Source organism: Apus apus, chromosome 3 (assembly GCF_020740795.1).
Source record: "Apus apus isolate bApuApu2 chromosome 3, bApuApu2.pri.cur, whole genome shotgun sequence".
NCBI classification, from domain to species: Eukaryota; Metazoa; Chordata; class Aves; order Apodiformes; family Apodidae; genus Apus; species Apus apus.
The window spans coordinates 68,818,832-68,836,145 of record NC_067284.1 but is presented as its reverse complement, the minus strand read 5'-3'; the positions used below and the strand labels follow the sequence as shown (position 1 = coordinate 68,836,145).

Below are 17,314 nucleotides of genomic sequence, written 5' to 3'. Positions count from 1 at the left end.
CTTGGTTGTTTTTTTTTAAATGAATGATGCTACAGACAACACACGGATTCAGACACCTTATGTGGTTAGTCTACCTTGGGTCCTTCTAAACTGTTCCTCCCTGTCCCAGCCAGACTAAAATTTTAGGATACATTGCATTTAAGGTGCTATCTTATTTTCTATATTCCATATTTTTTAAGCTTTAAAAATACTAAGTTAATTGCAGTGGTTGTTACATTAACAATACATGATAGTAACCACAGTGTAAGGAATTACAATGTCAGTAAACATGTCAGCCATTTTATTGTCAAAAGAATTGCAGCTTGATTTTCAACACCATCACTTGAAACAGCTCACACTGGCAAAAGAAAACAACTAAACAGTAGCAAAGCAGTTTTTAAACTTAGTTTCCATAGGCAAAATAAGAGTATTTGGCTAAATACGGGTATTTGAGAATAGATGTTTAATACAAAAGCATCCAGCAGTTCTGTTCTTAGCTAAGTAAGTTTTGCTTAAGAATAAAACAAGCAACTTGCATACATAAGTAAAAATTATTTGCCTGAGTAATTTTTTGTTGATCATTAATGCTAGAGAAGGAGGGATAAAGAGGTTTAAAAAATCTGTTGCCTTAGATATTGCTCTGCTCTGCTCTTTCAATAGGTCAGCATGCCACCTCGAATTGGCTTCAGAGGGTGATTGTGTTACACTTTAGAAAAAAATAGCATTGTTCTTTCACCAAAAGGTGCCATATAACACATCCTGAAAGTTCGTGGTATAACTTCCACTGCCTCAGTAACTTAGGGCAAAATGATTGCAAGTTTCGTTCTCCATTTGTGCAATTGGATGGGAAGAGTGTGATCAATCCATTATTCCAGTTTAAAACACTAAAATGAAAAAATGGCATCTCACAAAGAAAAAGGCAGAAGTAGAAGCAGAAAAGCAGGGATGAGGAAAAGCCTAAAAGTGAGTTCTGGATTGATAAATTAAATGAGACAAAAGAATGAAGGCAATGAGCCAGCAATGAGGAATCCATTCTGTTTAGATTAGCAGAGTTCCCTAAAATAAAGGAAGCTGCTTTTATAAACCATGTGTGTCTGGAATGTGTCACACGGATGAAAGTGCTGAAGATGCACAGGTAGCAGCAACAGACTTGTCTGCTGACAGGGTTTTAATTGTGGCTGCTGACAGAATTAGGTCATCAGAACAGATTACAAATAACTTCAGCTTTTTGCCTTGGTTTTCTTTCCAGTATTATTGCCAGAATCAAAGACACTCCTGCATAGGAAAGCTGTAAAAAGAACCTTGCTGGTGATAGGCTGACATGCTAGCAACTGGAAGTTCCAATCTAAGTTGCGTGATTTCGCTGCAGAAATGCAAGTGCAGCTAGCAACTTGGTTACAAATTTGTAAGTCGATGGAGTGATTAGCAATTGCGTTTCATTTAGAACAGCGTTGTGGGAAAGAGCCTCCAAGGAGCCGAGCTCAGTGCTCCCTCCCGCACTTCCCCTCTACCACAGCTTCTTCAGGCTGTGAAGCCCCCAGCTGGTGGCCCAGGGGGAGGGTGGGCACTTCCCCCACAGGCATGGGCAGAGGCCAGGGCCCCTCCACCTGCCTCCCTGCCACCCATCGAGGGACTTCAAGAGCATCGGAGGGTCTCTGCACACACACACACACACACACACACACACCCTCCACCAGACCCCTGCAGTGAGGAAAGGGCTGCAGCGCGGAACTTCGCTCTGGCAGCGGCGCGCGGTGCGGCGCGGTGCGGTGCGGTGCGGCGGTAGGAAGAGGTGGGGAGATCCCGCATTGAACGTGACTTCGTTTACAGCATTTGCGGTTATCTCGGAGACAACAGCAGGGCCTGAAGGGTCCAGCCCTCCGCAGGCCCGGCCGTACGGCGGCCCGGCACGGCCCGGCAGGGCAGCACGGCAGGGCAGGGCAGCCCGGCACGGCGGCACGGCACAGCACGGCACAGCACGGCACGGCAGCACGGCACAGCACGGCACAGCACGGCAGCACGGCACGGCACGGCACGGCAGCACGGCACGGCACGGCACGGCAGCGCCGCAAAGCGCGGGCGACCATGGGGAAGCGGCGGGGCGGGCGGGAGCTGTTGCGCAGCCTGAGCAAGAAGCAGAAGAAGCACCTGCGGGAGTTCGGGGAGGAGCACCCCTTCCATGACAAGTGAGTGCCGGGCCGGGCGGGCTGCCCTTCCAGCGGCCGCGGCGTGCGGGAGGCCCCGGCCGGCAGCCCTGCTCTGCCGGGCCGAGCTGGGCCGGGCCGGCCCCTGGGACCGGCTGCGCTGGGGGCCCCGGCCCGGGCAGCCGCCCGCGGCCCCCGGGAGCCCCACCTGCTCTCACGCCTGCCCCGGGCTCCTGGGGGAGGCAGGAGAGCTGCAGGTTCGCGCTGCGGGTCCTGAGCCCGGGCTCGCGGCAGAAGCCGGGAAAGCGGGAAATCTGGGCTCGGGGGGAAGCAGATGCCGCGAAGTCTGGCGCGGCTGCCCGGGGGCGGGGACGGGGGGTGTGAGCGGGGCTCTGCTCTGGCCCCGGGTCCGTCCCTCGGCCCGGCAAAGGCTCCTCCGGCTCCCGCCCTGCTGGCCTCCCAGGTCTAGCCGTGCCCGCCTGGCGTGGCCGGAGCCGCCGCCTCCGCCGGGAAGGGCGCCGTGCTCCTGCTGGCCAGGAAGGAGCTGCTGGCTCCCGACGCTGTGCCGTGTGATTCCGCTTTGAAGCCTCAGGAGCCGGCGAGGTAGCTGCTGCCAGGTCAGCTTGACGCTGTGTGCCTGCAGCAGCAGGCACGTCGCGCTGAGGTCTCCCGGTTGGGTGCGCCCCGGGAGCCTCCCGGCGGTGCTGCTCAGGATGGAGAGCAGAGCCCTGGCCAGAGCCTGCCTTCTGCAGCCACAGGCCGCTCTGCTCGAGGCTCTGCATCTCTTCGGAAGAGTTGAGGTTAGTTTAGCCCAGCTTGCACGGTGTCCTGCTGCAGAATTGCAGTCCCAGCACTGGTGAATTAATGCTTGTTTTCCTGTGGTGTGTATCTTTTCCCCATTTCACAGATCAATGTCTAGGGCTCGAGTAGGCCCTTCCTCTGGGTAACTTTGTTGCACAGACTACCCTTGTAGTTATACTCCTTTTAACACCTTGTCTTCTGGTTAAAGCCCAATCCTGCTTTAAAACATTTTACTTCTTGAAAAGTTAGGCTTAGAGTAGCATCACCTGAGAGGGTAACCAAGTCTGATTTCTTAGGGAGAACTGTGTGATGCTTTGCGCTTAAGCTTTCTTCTAAGACTTGTGTAACTCATTAATACCTTCTCCCCCTCATCTCTTTAATCCTGTGTATAATATCATTGACAAAGTAAAATACTTAAGTGCTTTCTTTTCAGGGTCACTGGAAGACCAGAAGCAACTCAAGTCTGTGACCTGGTAATATATTTTTCTTTCTTCCTTACTTTCATCTTTGTGTAGTTCAGTGAAGTGAAATGCTTTGCATTACATGTTGGTGAGTTATTCAGGCTGATTAAGTTGTTGCCTTTAGAAAACCTGTGTTGAGGAGAAAAAATGAATGTGATTTTTGTGTGGTTCTGAATTGTGCTCAAAACTGTAATACCAGAAGAGGGCAGAAGCAGGAAACAAAATAGCCTTTGGGTTTTTTTGCATATTACTAAGTCAAGGTGAAAATTAAATAAACGGTGGTTTAAATTGTTTTAATAATTATGAATAAACACACTGTTGCACAAGATAGGAGGTGTTTGGTTCTCTGCTCATTCTTCTTCACATTACCATTGCTTTTCTTTCAGTCAGGATTCAGTAATCTTCTTTATCATCAAATTAATAAGACTTCAACCTTTCAGTGTGGAAAAATTAATTATTTTGTTTCCCTTATCAACTTTGCGCATTAATCTCCTATTTACTGATATTTTTTTTTCTCTTTGAACTGAAAAGAGCTGAGAAAGAAGTCATTGGTTCTGTGCTTATATTCCTCATTAAACTATAATTTGGACTAAAACCTGGCACACTGCTGCTGGTTTGTGTGAGCCCAGAACTGGCTGAGTCTGGCTTGTTTGAAGCTTAGAGCTTTGCAGCTGAGCCAAACAAGAGCAAGTCCCCAGTGGACTGTTGTCAACTGATCACAATTTCACTTACCTTCTTGAAAGACAGAAGCATTTTCTGTGAGGTTTGTCCCTTGTATGTGTGCCCTTCTACAGTGTTTGCTCTGTATGTGGTTTTCATAGGAAATGCACTGTCTGTGAAGATGAAATGTCCTCACTCAGCTGAGAGTGAAAGAACCGAGTTTCATGACGCTTTAAGTCAAATCAGTGCAGAATGAGGCACTTGGGTCTAAGTCTACCAAGATGCTTTCAAAACTAAATGGGGGTGTCCAGCATAACTATTTTGCTGGGTGATTTAAAAAAAAAAAAAAATTCCATTGCATCTACATAAGGATGGGAGGTGAGAGGGAAGACCTAACATGGGAACTAGAGGTGAGGGTATTCACCTGCTGCCTAATAGCATGTTTATGTCGTTGCTGTTAAGCTCGTGCTTTCCCTTCCAGTCTGAGAATTCTGATCAATCGAGTGCAGAAAGTGATTCTGAGACTGAAGTGGAACAGGTCTCTGTGTATCACAAGCTCCTGGCTACCCTGAAGACCTCTCCTGAGTCTGAGAGCGATGAAGAGGAAGATGAAAGTGAATCAGAAGAAGCTGGGGAAAGTGAGACAGAAATGGACAGTGAAGGGTCTCAGAGGACTGGAGAAGCAGACAGAGGTGAAGAAGATAAGAATGATGTACTAGCCCAGGAAGAAGGTAGTTTCTTTCCTCATGCTGGTAAACGTTACTTCAGTTATAAAGTTCAAATAATGTACCTTTTTAGGTAGGATCCTGGTGTAGAGTGGCTTGTTGGCTGGGTGCTCTTCTGGCTTGGAAGACTCTCTTGCCTCTGCGTGGGTGGGAGCAGTAAGCTGCTGAAGGATGTAGCAGGGGAGAGGGTGCTCTTTTCCTGGCAGACAGGCTGCTGCTGCTTCCTCAGATGTTGTTTGTGCGGCGGCACAGAGGAAGTCCACATGGAGCAGCACACCAGGGGTTCTCACACACTCATGGGAGACACAAGCTGTTCTCTCACACAGCAGCTGGCTTGGCTGCTGCCACTGAGAGGAGGGAAAGGTTTGCCTCATGGCAGAAGAAAGAATATGCCAGTGGGAAGGAAACCTCCTCCTTTATGACGAGGCATCCTCGTTCATGAAGTCTGCAGAGAAATTCTAGGAGAGAGGAGGCAACTTTTTATTATTTTTGGTTATTTGGGGTCTTTGGAAACTGAAACTTGTATTCCCCAGATAAGTTACTTATTTAATTTTCTCTGGGGAAACACACATTGTGTATCATGTAACATTTGGCATGCTAGCCAAAAGTCTTGTTTACCGTGGAATACAAAGCTCACATTTATCTTTTTGAGTATTGGGAGGAAAAAAAATAGTAACTCAAAGGGAACAATGTAGCCAGCAAGAGGTAGGTACAGGTAGTAACTTTTTCATGAGAATATAACCCATTTCTCTCTCTAATAAGTCACACCTACAGACACAGCAAAACAAACGCTTGGCCAGGAGCAGGCTGATGATGCAGATACCTCTTGTGACCCAAGTCATGGAGCAATTGAGGAGTTTACTGATGTGAAGCATGAATCTGAATTTAGCTTGGAAACCAATTTCATGGAAGAGGAGAGTGGAGACTGCAATGCAGATCAGAGAGACAGCAATTCTTCACAAGCCATCTCAGAAGGTAAAGCACAGTATGTTTGTGGCTAGTGATCTGCCTCTAAAGGAGCAGACGTGTAAATTATCCAACGCCCTAATGATGTGCTCTGTAGCTTCTGAGTTCCTCCACTACGTTATTCATTGTATTGCCCACGTGTCAGCTGGTTGCATAAGGGAGGCTTTGCACTAATGCAGACATGTATCTGAACCATTTGTTGTCCATAGCTCCTGCAGCCTGGGATTTGTGTGTAGTTTCTGTTATGACCAATAGAGCTTGAAGTATCAGGAACTAGAAATGTGCATGGGGCAAGTTATCTTACTCTCTTGCTGTTCTGTAATGTGAAGGGCCCTGCAAGCCTGCACTTGACTGCAGAAGATATTCTTGGCACAGACAGCACAGGAGATAAGCACAAAGCTGACCTGTGAGGGCATCCCATCCTTCACAACTCAGTGGAGTTAGGCAGCCTGGGGAAACCACAGTAATTCAGACAAATGCTCAGGGCTTTCTGAATTTGGAAGGTTATGCAGAGGAATCCAACTGCACCATGACCAGGAGGGCATGAAGCATCAGTAGAACATCTGTGTGGTCTCTATTAAGGGTGTAGCCCAGAACCTCAGTGCCACAGTGTGCTCATGGGTGCAGTTGGAGCTCCATATGTAACAGAGAGCTATGTGCACGGGTGTGTGATCATTCAGCGCTGTGCCACACACCGGCGCTTGCAGAGCTTCCATTCGTATTTCATGCTCTGTGGTTTTAATATCAGATGGCATAGTTTAAGAGAGAGAAATATGTTTGTAGCATCTCTAGTGAGGCTGGCTTGTCATCTTGGAGCAGCAGCTGACATGAGGTCTGGGAGGCAGTTGATACATGAAATGCACAGAAGCATCCAAGGGCCATGTGATAGAAAAAACAGCTCGTTCTTGTTACAAAGATTACTTAGGCTGTTGGCGTTGCATTTTAATGAGAACCATAGCTCTCCAACTGCATGCTAAGTATCCTAAAGGCTTTGTTCAACCTATAAACAGTCCACTACTTTTCAGTGCATTCCTGTAGCCTGGAAGTGATGTTATAACGTATCACAGAAATTGAGTCACCTCATGTAGCGGAAAGGGGATTGATTTCTTCTCTGGTCCTGGGATCACTAGCATTCCTGAAGATGCTTCACGTTATTCCCTCTACTGTTTCTGATGAGTGCTTGAACTGGTAAAACTCAACTGAAGAGAGAACCTGTATTACAGTTATATGATACCCTGTTCATTTGAGTTGCTGGGAAGATCCTGTCAACAGCATCATAATGCGCAGATGTCTTGACTTTTGCCTGAATAACTTGCACATGGGCTAGATGTCCTTTGGCAAGGACTTGTGTTTTCTAAGGAGTTTTCTTTATGCGGTGAGTGCTGCTGTGCTGCCAGCAGTGTGCAGGGCTTGGTTTTCAAAATAAGCTTTGCATGGGACCTGCCTAATCTTTCTCTGCTTTATCACAAACTGTATTCATATCACCTGCCAAAGGTGCAGAGCCCTGGGTAGAACTGATTATAAACTAAAACAGCAGTGATTTTGCTTGGTTCTTTACTATTGACAGCCTGTTTCACCTGAAAGGGATGGGTGTGTTGGAGCTTAAGGTAGAAAACTACTAGGGTGATTTCTACTGTATATTGCTCTCCTGAATAACATTTGGTTTGTGATTGAAAGTTCTAGTACTTCATAAGTGCTTCTTTTTTTTTTAAAGCAATCTGTCATATCTGTTCTTTCTGTTCTTTTAGAGGGAGTTTGACATCCTTTCTGTCATTTCCAAGTGCTTGGAAATAACTAGTTTTCACTGTGTTGTTGGCCAGCATAGAAACTGTTCATCTCACTTGCAAATCCATTTTGAAATTATATTCCAGTATTAGCTACAGTAGTTCTCAGGATTTTTTGTTGTCGTTGTTATAAATAGATCCATTTAAACAGCACATGGAGAGAGAACTTGAAGAAAAAGAAGTAGAAAAAATGTCTACACTTCCTAAAACTTCAAGTCAAACCAAGGTAACAGTGTTCTGTAGGCAACCAGAGCTCCTAAAGATGCCTAGATTAAAATAACTCTTTTTTAATACAAATTCAGTAGATTCCTAATTGTTATTATTAGCTGTTGGCATTGGAATTGGCAAGATTTTGTCACTGTGTTCTTGCTGAAGTGTTTTTTTCTTCACCTAGTGCTGAGCGAGAGTTGAAATCTAAAATCTGCTGTTATGTAGGCATATGGCAACACATCTGAAAAACATGCATAGCTTTAGAGTTTGTTCTATAGTCCCAAAACCTTAGGTTTAGTACTCTTGACACCAGGTGGAAAAAGGAGTGGTGCAGCATGATGCCAGGGATGTGCTCCATAACTGAACTTGTAAGGTGACACTCTTAAAAGTACTTGGGATGCACTTTCACGTGCTTGCTTCAAGGAGGCTGTATCTCTGCACGTTCACAAGCCAGTAAAGGGAAGAAATTTAATACTTAACATTGTCAATACTGGAAATAATAGGTGAATTACAGTACGAGAAACCCACATTGTTGCTTGAGAGAATGCTAATTTTTAGACAAACCTTTGCATCTTAACTTTTTCACGTGTGATTTTGTTTTGGGGGCTTGCCTAGCATTCTGGTCAGCCATATGCTGGGTGACATTCCTGGGAAGGTATCCAATGATTAGTCAGTCAGAGAGAAAGCTGCAATTTTTACTTTTTATTTTATTTTTTTTTCTTTTTTTGGAATTTGGTGGCCAAAATTACCAGTGCCACCTGAAGCAACGCATAATATAGCTTTGCTTAACTTGGTGTAGCTACTTTACAGAGATAGAGAGGGACAGCTTCCATAACAGAAAGCTTAAAATTTAGAGTTTTCCCCTACTACACTTGGTTCAAAATCAGACAGACTCCGAACAAGATTGCCTTTAGCAATTAACTCACAACTTTTGGATTTAGTCCCTTATGGAGTTTTGGTTTCATCTTTAAACAAAGTACATACCTCAGTACAGCTGATCTGTACATGTGGTTAGACTCCAGGGTTCTCATCCCTGTTTTGTGCCACTGATTTGCTGGATAGGTTAGGCAGAAATGACATCCTTCCTTTTTCTCATCTGTAAAATGAGGGCAGTTTCAGACACATCACTGCATTCAGATCTACTGAGCTCAAGTTTACTGTTATTTACCCTGGTAGACGCTAATGAAGAGACTGCATGTTAAACATAAAAGGAAACATGTATTATGAAAAGATAATGTATCAAATTTCATGACCTTGCTGAAACTGCCAGCCGTGGTGATGTGCTTTTAAGTATACTAAGTTTGATGTGTATGACTCCACTTTGTGTTGGTTTTTTTTCAGTGGCCAAGGCTGGGCCAACTAACTTTTTCTTCCACTTTGGAGAAACCTAAAACTTTAAAAGCAGAAAAAGAAGTTGATGTGAAACAGCTTCATCTTCACAAGCCTTTAGAATCCACTTGGCCGAAAGTGAATAAACAATTTCTGTCCTCAGTGAACAAACCAGGCGATGCCTCTTTTACCCCATTACAAAGAGAGCTCTTCTGTATCATGAATACGTACCAAGACTTGTTCTATCCAGAAAGAAATGCTTTAACAAATGGAGAAGAAATCCGACACGCTTACTGCTTGCATGCCTTGAACCATGTTCTGAAGGCAAATGCCCAGGTGCTCAGCAACAATGCCAAACGAAGAGACCGAAAGCCAGGGACTGACAGTGATGACTACAGGGATCAGGGGCTCACTAGACCTAAGGTAAGAGAGCTTTCTTATTATGATTTCCCCCATCTCCACCCTGGCTGTCTGCTCAGGTGTCCTTGTAGCTTATCCAGAAGTATTTCTGTTGCTCCTCTCTCAGGTGATGTGTTCCTTGGCCTGTGCCTTTCCACATCCCTTTATAGTGCTTGAAAGTCATTTGCTGTGGCCAGGGCAGATAGCCTGTGAGAAGCAGTGAGCACAGGGGTGTTAGCCAGCCTGTTTCTGTGCTGAGCCTTACTGCTCTTTTTCTTTATCCCCCTATCACTACAGACTGACATGTTGCCTTTTCCTGCCTACATTTCTAAATTTACCACTACAGAAAGGTGCCTCCACATTGATCTTCAGTGTTAGTGGAGGTAGCGTAGGCTGTCACCCAGTGTGAGATGTCCCAGAAAATGTTTTGTCCTTATGCACTCTTACGGACTCTTGTGCACGGAAGAACCTTTTTGTCCCTGGGAGACCTCAGGGAATCCCACTTCCATAGTCAAGGCCACCTGTTGTAGTCAGAGGAGCAGTCTTCAAACCAAAGCTCCCTCAATTCACAGCACCCTCTTGTTGATAACCAGGTGGATTCAACTACGGCAAGCCTAGCTGGTGGTGCCAACAACCTGTTTTACAGTTTCAAAGTTAGGTTTCAGTGTTTGCTGCACATTGGGTAAATGCTCTTGGTTTCTGTGTTGACTCTCCAGTTAGGTACTTATATTTCAGAGTGCTGTGCAGAGGCTGTTGCCCCTCATCCAGGAACCAGCTGTTCCTGTCTGTTATTGTGGGAGTTCTCACTTTCCTGAGTGGTAGGGAGAACAGGAGAATGTGCTTTGTTTTCCATTCCCCTGGAATGACACTGTGGGTGTGAGATGGGGAAACAAACAGAACTGCTGGCTGGTACCTGTTCAGGAGCGTACTGTGTCCCAGCACATCCTCCCTCCTTGCTGCACGTCAGAATTGTTTTGTTTTGGTTTAGTTGTTGGGACACCCCATGGGGGCAGATCTAAGTAAAAACAATAAATTACTGAATGTAGAGTTAACTGGGAGTATTCATTATTTTATGAGTTATTCTTCTGTAACCTTTGATCTGTGCAGGTACTGATGGTAGTGCCATTCAGGGAATGTGCCTTGCGAATTGTGCATATTTTCATCAGTCTTCTGGAAGTGAATGAGAAAAAAAAAATAGATGTAAGTAATAAAAAGCGCTTCAAAGGGGAGTTTGGCTCTGACCCAGAAGAGAAGCCCCCCAACCTGAAAAGACCTGAGGATTATGAAGCTGTCTTTGCTGGCAACATTGATGACCACTTCAGAATTGGTAATGACCGACTGAACACGTGATATTTATCTTGTAAAAAACTGAGGAGTAACAAATTCTTCCTAAAACTTTAGGAGCTGTCAGGGCTGGAAGTTATGGGCAGAGTCTCAGCCCTGTGGCATTCATGCTGGTTTTGCACATGCAGCTTGGATTTTTATGAGAATCTTCCTTGCCTTCTATAGCTTAAGAAGGAAGAGAAAATACAGAAGTAATGATTTTCACATCAAGTTCAGAATCACTGAACACAATGATTGCCTTATTGTAGCAGGACTACCCATGCCTCATTTTAAAGAAGATAGCCTTAATTTTGCAGCCTAACCTAATTAGCCTAGTCACAAACTCTTGTAATCGGCAACGGTTAGAACAAAAGTAAAGCTCAGTACTGAGCAAATTAGTTTTCTACTGTGCTGCCCATGGTTTTCATGAAAGCAAAGGGGAAGCCAGCAAATGGGACTGTTGGATAAGCAGCAAATTAGAGACTATTTCATAATATTGTAATCTCATGCTGGTTTAGTAGCTCAGCATGCAGAGAATTAGCTAGTGACTGGGTTCCTGGAGCTGCTATTATGAGTAGGCAGTTCTTCTAACTTAACTTGACAGATCAGAGCCTTTTGAAATTACTGCCCCTTGAAAGATAAATTGGCATCCCAAGAGATGTGATGATACAGTGGAAGATGCAGGCGGGTCCCACTCAGTCTTTCTTCCTTCCCCAGTGAGTATCTTTCTGGCTGAGAGCATCTTGCTTTCAGTCCTCTCCCATACCACAGTCTGCTTTAATCTACTTAATAGGTGGGAAGAGTGCTTGAAGAAACTTCCAATGCTGTTACTTGCAGAAGCAAATCATGGAAGCAGAATATTCTTTCTTACTGTGCCTCACACCCTGCTACTTCTGCACCAAGATCTAATTTCAAGCATCTTTATTATGCCTTACTGAAACCACCCTTTCACATTTTCAAGTGCAAAAAAAAAAAAAAAGATCTTCTTAAACTGTGTAACTGCTGTGACAAGTGAAAACTTCCTGGAAATTCAACCAACTGTGGGCTTCTCAACCCCCCTTTGTTATCACTGGGTTAAAATACATAGTAGGAATGGTCACTGTTGATGTGTGCATGAAATTCTTGCAAGTGCCTTCAGCTGTGCTTCGCACAGAGAGGGAGAGAAGTTGAAGAGACACCTTTGTTGGACAGACTGTAGCAGGTGGTTTGAATACAGCCTGGACTAACTGAATTTTTAAGATGAGAAGACTCTGAGTCCTAGCAATGTTGCCATGTAGTTAAGACATGGGTAACAAACACCGCTGATTCCTTCCTTTTTCTTTCTTTAACATGAGAGGAGATGCATAAGCTAGTTTGGTGAATACACTGCAACATGTGGTGTGAGAAGCAGTGCCAGGGAAGGTGCAAGACTGGTGATGCTTCCAGTTGTCATCACATGAAGAACGTTTTTCATTGTGTTTTGGTAGCAGCTTTTACAGCCTTGTGAATAAAGGCAGTTTATAGTTGAGAGGTCCACACTGATAATGAAACATAAAGGTAACAGTTACTGTACTATCCCATGGTGATACGAAAGTCTAGGATTAAGGGAGAAGGGAATAGTTAATAATTGCTGCTTTTTTTCCCTGTAAGTTCTTCATCACCCTTTTTAGCAGAAAATCACAAAAAAATGTGTTTCAGTTAAAGTATTTTGTCCAGGCTATGAAAAATCTGGGAAAAAAAATTCTACTGAAAGAGTTCACTGAATTTCCTGAAAAACTGCCAAATGCTTGTCCAATGGGGATGGGGTGGGGATGCACTATTCAGGGAGAGAGTTTCAGACGGATTGGTTTTGTCCAGCTCTAATCATGGGGAAGGAGATGCAGGGAGTTACTATTACAGAGCTTGCTGGAAGGAAATGGTTGATAATTGTCCCTAACTAAGAAAATGCTGTTGGTTGTCGTTGGACAGGGGTTGCAATTCTTCAAAAGAGTATGAGGCTGTATGCACCATTTTACTCATCAGACATCATCATTGCTTCTCCCCTGGGCATGAGGACTGTTATTGGTGCAGAGGGAGAGAAGAAAAGAGACTTTGATTTTCTTTCATCAATAGAAGTTCTCATAATTGATCAAGCAGATATTTACCTGATGCAGAACTGGGAACACATTCTGGTGCGTTTTCATATGTGTTGATTTTTGTGTTATACTACATCTTGCTAGTCTGGTGTAACTTAGTTTTGGCAGTGAACAGTATTGCTGTGGGTTTTGGTTTTTTTACTGAATTAGTTCCAGATATGTGTTCTAGTTCCTTTACCTCCCTCCACCCTGATATTTTCCCTATACTAAGAATATTCTTTCTATAGGTTTTGGGTAGTATTCAGCACCTCTTCTCTGTAAATCTTAGTGTTTGGTGCTTTAGTGGCTTATTTCATCAGAGATTTTTTGGACAGTTTTAATTATCTTGCAGCTTGAGATAATGATGATTCCTTTAATCACCTCTGGGAGAAAATCTGCCAGCTGTCTGACTGCCCAGTGTCTCAGTCAGACTGCAGCTGGCTGAGGAATCCATACAGCCTAATTCAGGTCCCTCCAGAAAGCAACAGGAGCTGGTGCTTGTCTCCACTGACCGTGGAGTGACTAAGCATTAGTGTTGTCCAAAGTGTGAAGATTTTCCTGTACACATCATGAAAATACTGCTCTGGAATTGTGGCTAGTATTGCAGTAGTACCCATGCTTTTTGGCTTTTGGTTAATAAAAGTTTTCAAGGTTGAAAAATTGTGGGGGTTTTTCCAAACTTTGAGGTACCTGAGATGTGCATTTTGACTGCATGATGTTACCGTACATTTTCAATGAGCCCAGAATGTGTCTTGTTTCCTGGGAAGTCCCAGGAAAGGCACATCAGCCTACAGGATATACAAGGAATCTGTCCTGGAGCTTGTTTCCTGTTTTTTTCCTTTGGGCACAGCTGCCACCTAAGCAGTGGCTGCAATGCCAGTCCTGGGCATCACTCAGTGAGGCTAAAACGAGGTGAATTTCTTCACTTGCTCCCAAACTCTTTCTGAATGGATGGGAACTGCACTTGAGCTTCTTTTAGCTCAGAAACCTTGGGCCCATTGACTTGAATGCAAACAAATCATTATACTTGCCCCATGAGAAGACTGGAAGCAAAGGTTACTGATGACTAAAGAGATGGTAGCTTTCAGTTCTGTGGCAGAAAAACAAGTAAATTACTCGTGCTGTGGTCAATAAATCCTAGACAGTCCTGTCTTGGGAGATCACTACTTTTTTATATTCTGTGCCGTCTTACACATCCCTGCCCGCCTTCTTGCTGCAGCTGAGGCTCTTGCAGTCTGGGATGTCAGTCTGTAGTTATGTGTTTCCATCTCTCTGTGTAGCACCTGATGAAGCACATTAACCTGCTGCCTCTGGACTCCCATGGGGTGGACTTTTCCCGAGTGCGAATGCTGAGTCTCAATAACTGGTCCAAGTACTACCGCCAGACACTGCTGTTCAGTGCCCTCCAGCATCCCCAGATTAACTCTGTCTTCAACAAACACTGCTTCAATTACATGGGCCAGGTGAGTTCAGGGGTGAGCTGAAAGCCTCCTTTGAAATGCTGGTGTAAGGGAAGCAGGGAAGAAAAGAAAACCCAGTGCATGGGAAAATGCCATAACTCAGATCTAGAATGACTGTGTGCCAGTCATTTCCGTTGCCCAGGTGTTTCAGTCTGCATCTCTGTGGTGCTGGGTGACAGTGTCTAGTGCTGTGCCAAAAGCACGAAGGCACTCTTCTTGCAGTGATACTTACTTGATCCTTTTCCTTCATGGGTAGCTGTTTCATATCAGAAGCCTGATTTTGCTTTCTCTTAACTTGACACAAACAAGTGATCTTGTTTTATTAGTTTTGTTGTTGAATGGAGGATTTGCCTGCTCCCCCCTTTGTTTTTTTCTTCCTTTATTTCTTCCTATTGCATAAGAAGTACAAACTGCTATTATTTTGAAAGAAACAGGCAAAGTAAAAACCTTAGTTTTCAAATACATGGAAGTCAGAGCATAAGCAATGGTTGTGTATGTTTAGCAGATCTGGTGTGCATATACACTAATGTATTTTCATATCCAAGTTTTCCTAAAAACAGACTTGTGCACTGCTTGCAGTTGTGAGTTAAAAGCAGGAGCTGGAGCATGGCTACCTAAGAAGTGTTGCTTTCCTAAACATCCTCCTTTCTTCTTGCAGGTGGCCATCCGCAACGTACCGCTCAGTGGCTCCATTAGCCACGTCATGGTCCAGCTGCCTCATGTTTTTCGGAGGCTAGAAGCTGAAAATTCTACTTCTGTAATAGATACGAGGTACTCGGAGTTCCAGACTATTTTGTTGTGCTCTGGTGACTGCAGTATCAGATTTAGTTGAGCGTACTGGTTCTGCAGAGCACAATGTGATTCCACCACCAAAGTACACTTTCATTAGTCTTCAGATGGCAGACAAGGCTCTGCACAGGTGGAGTGGAATACTGAACTTCTCCTTACAAAAGGCTCTGGAGAATAAAGTCTGGGAAAGGAATAGCAATCTCTGCCATAACTGTGCAGTACTGATAAAGCCTTTTTGCCTTTTATCCTCCGCATGTTTAGAAATCTAATGCAGGTAAAGAAGGAGAAATATAGTAAAAAATCTTCCACAGTCTGTTGTCTGATGAGATTCCTGTTTGAAGTCATACCAGTATGGGAAAGCTGAGCATTAACTGTGGTTAAAATGCATTTGTTTCCTTATCTCAGGTTTCAGTTTTTCATCAATAAGGTTTTGCCCGAGTACCGCGATGCCATCATGTCACACACACTCATTTATGTTCCATCGTATTTTGACTACGTGCGTCTCCGAAATTACTTCAAGAAAGAGGAGCTGAATTTTACTCACATTTGTGAATACACTAAAAAGGCCAGTGTCTGCAGAGCAAGGCGGTTCTTTCTCAAGGGAGAGAAGCAGTTTTTATTGTTCACTGAGCGCTTCCACTTTTACAAAAGGTGAATTGTGGGCCGAGTTTTCCTTTGAATTACGTGTGTGCTGGTTTGGAAGAAGAGTTTGACCTTAATCATAGATGGGCTATGTTGCTTCTCTAATCTATTGGATTTCTCTGAGGACTTCTTTGACTGAAGTAAAAGCTTTTCAGTTTGCTTCAAAATGTTTGTGTGTTGTCAGCAGTCACTTGCAGAGACTCTTAATACTTTGGCATGCACAGGGCCTCATTCAAGCAGGTGAGTGCTGCCAAGTTCCACTGATGTCAGGACAGGATGATATAGCTTGTAAAATGGGATTCATTGTGCCTTTTATTTGTGTTCATCTGTGCCACAATAATTACATAAAATTCTGGAAAAGGATATATAATTGGTTCAATAATGCAATACAGCAAGCTGAGGCCACCTGGAAAATTTGCTGCGTCCTGACTGGAGCTGTTTAGACGTTCCTAATGGAACAGTTTTTTCTATTAGCAGATGATGTTTTGGCAAGTATGAAAAGTTTCATGAGGCTCAGTCTAATCAAGCTGCACTGGCTTAAAATCCAAGCCAAAGAGGCTGAATACTGCAGAAATTGGTGGTGGTCTGTACTTCAGAGGAAGTCATTGTGCCTGGCAGTGTTAGATATTCCTCCCTTAAATTCCACATCTCTTTTAAGTTCAGTCTGTGACACAGGGTTTGTAGTGTTGAGTTACAACCAATGTGTGTTCAAGTTAATGGAAACTGTAAGAATTGAGAGAGGATTGGTGTTTTAGTGTTCACACTTTCTGAAAGTTGGCAACAAAACAAAAAAGTAACTTTACTCTTTTTGTGTTGTTTTTTTTTTTTCCTTCTACAGGTATATGATAAAAGGCATTAGGAACCTCATTTTCTATGAGTTACCAACATACTCTCACTTCTACAGTGAGATCTGCAATATGATGAAGGCCACAGACAATGGAGTGGATGCTACTTGGACCTGTACTGTGCTCTACTCCAAGTACGATGCTCAGAAATTGGCTGCAGTGGTTGGCATAGATCGCACAGCTCAAATGCTACAGTCCAAGAAAACTGTGCACCTCTTTGTTACAGGAGAAAATGAATAAGTGACATTGCAGACTAGATGACTGGAAGGACCTGGATTTACTCCTAGTGCACTTTTTGATGTTGCTTTTTAAAAAGTATTAAACTTTTTATGCCTCTTTTACTTAAATATTCTGTTGAGATTGTTCCTGCAGTATTAAATTTTACATTTCAGTGCTCTCTCCAATAGGAAACAAAGGATGTCATTCAAGAGAGCAGGACTTGAGGGTTTCTTCTATACAGATACAAAATCAATCCAAAACTACTATTCTTGATTGAAAAAACTCACTAGGGGGTAGGAGCTCTGGTTTTGTGTTGTGTTGTTTGGGTTTTTTTTTTCCTGAGTTACTTAAGTATCTCTTCTTCCTTTTTATAACAGCCTGTCTGGCCAGTCTGTTTTACTAGGGACAAGTTTTTCCAAAGGATAACAGATTTGAACTTGGCAGGCAGAAGAGCCTAGGCATGCCTAGCCCCACAAAGCAGCTCT

General features: G+C 44.0%; 1 protein-coding gene across 2 annotated transcripts; it reads left to right on the top strand.

The window, feature by feature from the left end:
- Positions 1–2,054: 2,054 nt before the first annotated feature.
- Positions 2,055–16,957, top strand: UTP25 (UTP25 small subunit processome component). Of its 2 annotated transcripts, none has more exons than XM_051614563.1 (12): positions 2,055–2,165; positions 3,358–3,397; positions 4,527–4,776; positions 5,533–5,745; positions 7,658–7,746; positions 9,072–9,482; positions 10,566–10,785; positions 12,729–12,931; positions 14,155–14,337; positions 14,993–15,105; positions 15,529–15,774; positions 16,604–16,957. In XM_051614563.1, exons 1-12 carry the CDS (start codon positions 2,065–2,067, stop codon positions 16,848–16,850), a joined length of 2,316 nt encoding a protein of 771 aa, XP_051470523.1. In that variant the 5' UTR covers positions 2,055–2,064; the 3' UTR covers positions 16,851–16,957. The 2 variants fall into 2 exon arrangements, with proteins under 2 accessions (XP_051470523.1, XP_051470524.1); XM_051614564.1 differs by having other exon boundaries at positions 2,073–2,165; positions 4,508–4,776.
- The last annotated feature ends 357 nt before the right edge of the window (positions 16,958–17,314 follow it).

Excerpts from the sequence above, each read along its gene's own strand:
- UTP25 (XM_051614563.1), top strand. The coding sequence starts at position 2,065 with ATGGGGAAGCGGCGGGGCGGGCGGGAGCTGTTGCGCAGCCTGAGCAAG. Across the intron at positions 4,777-5,532 it reads TGTACTAGCCCAGGAAGAAG|TCACACCTACAGACACAGCA; the intron begins GTAGTTTCTTTC and ends CTCTCTAATAAG. Across the intron at positions 14,338-14,992 it reads GCTTCAATTACATGGGCCAG|GTGGCCATCCGCAACGTACC; the intron begins GTGAGTTCAGGG and ends TTCTTCTTGCAG.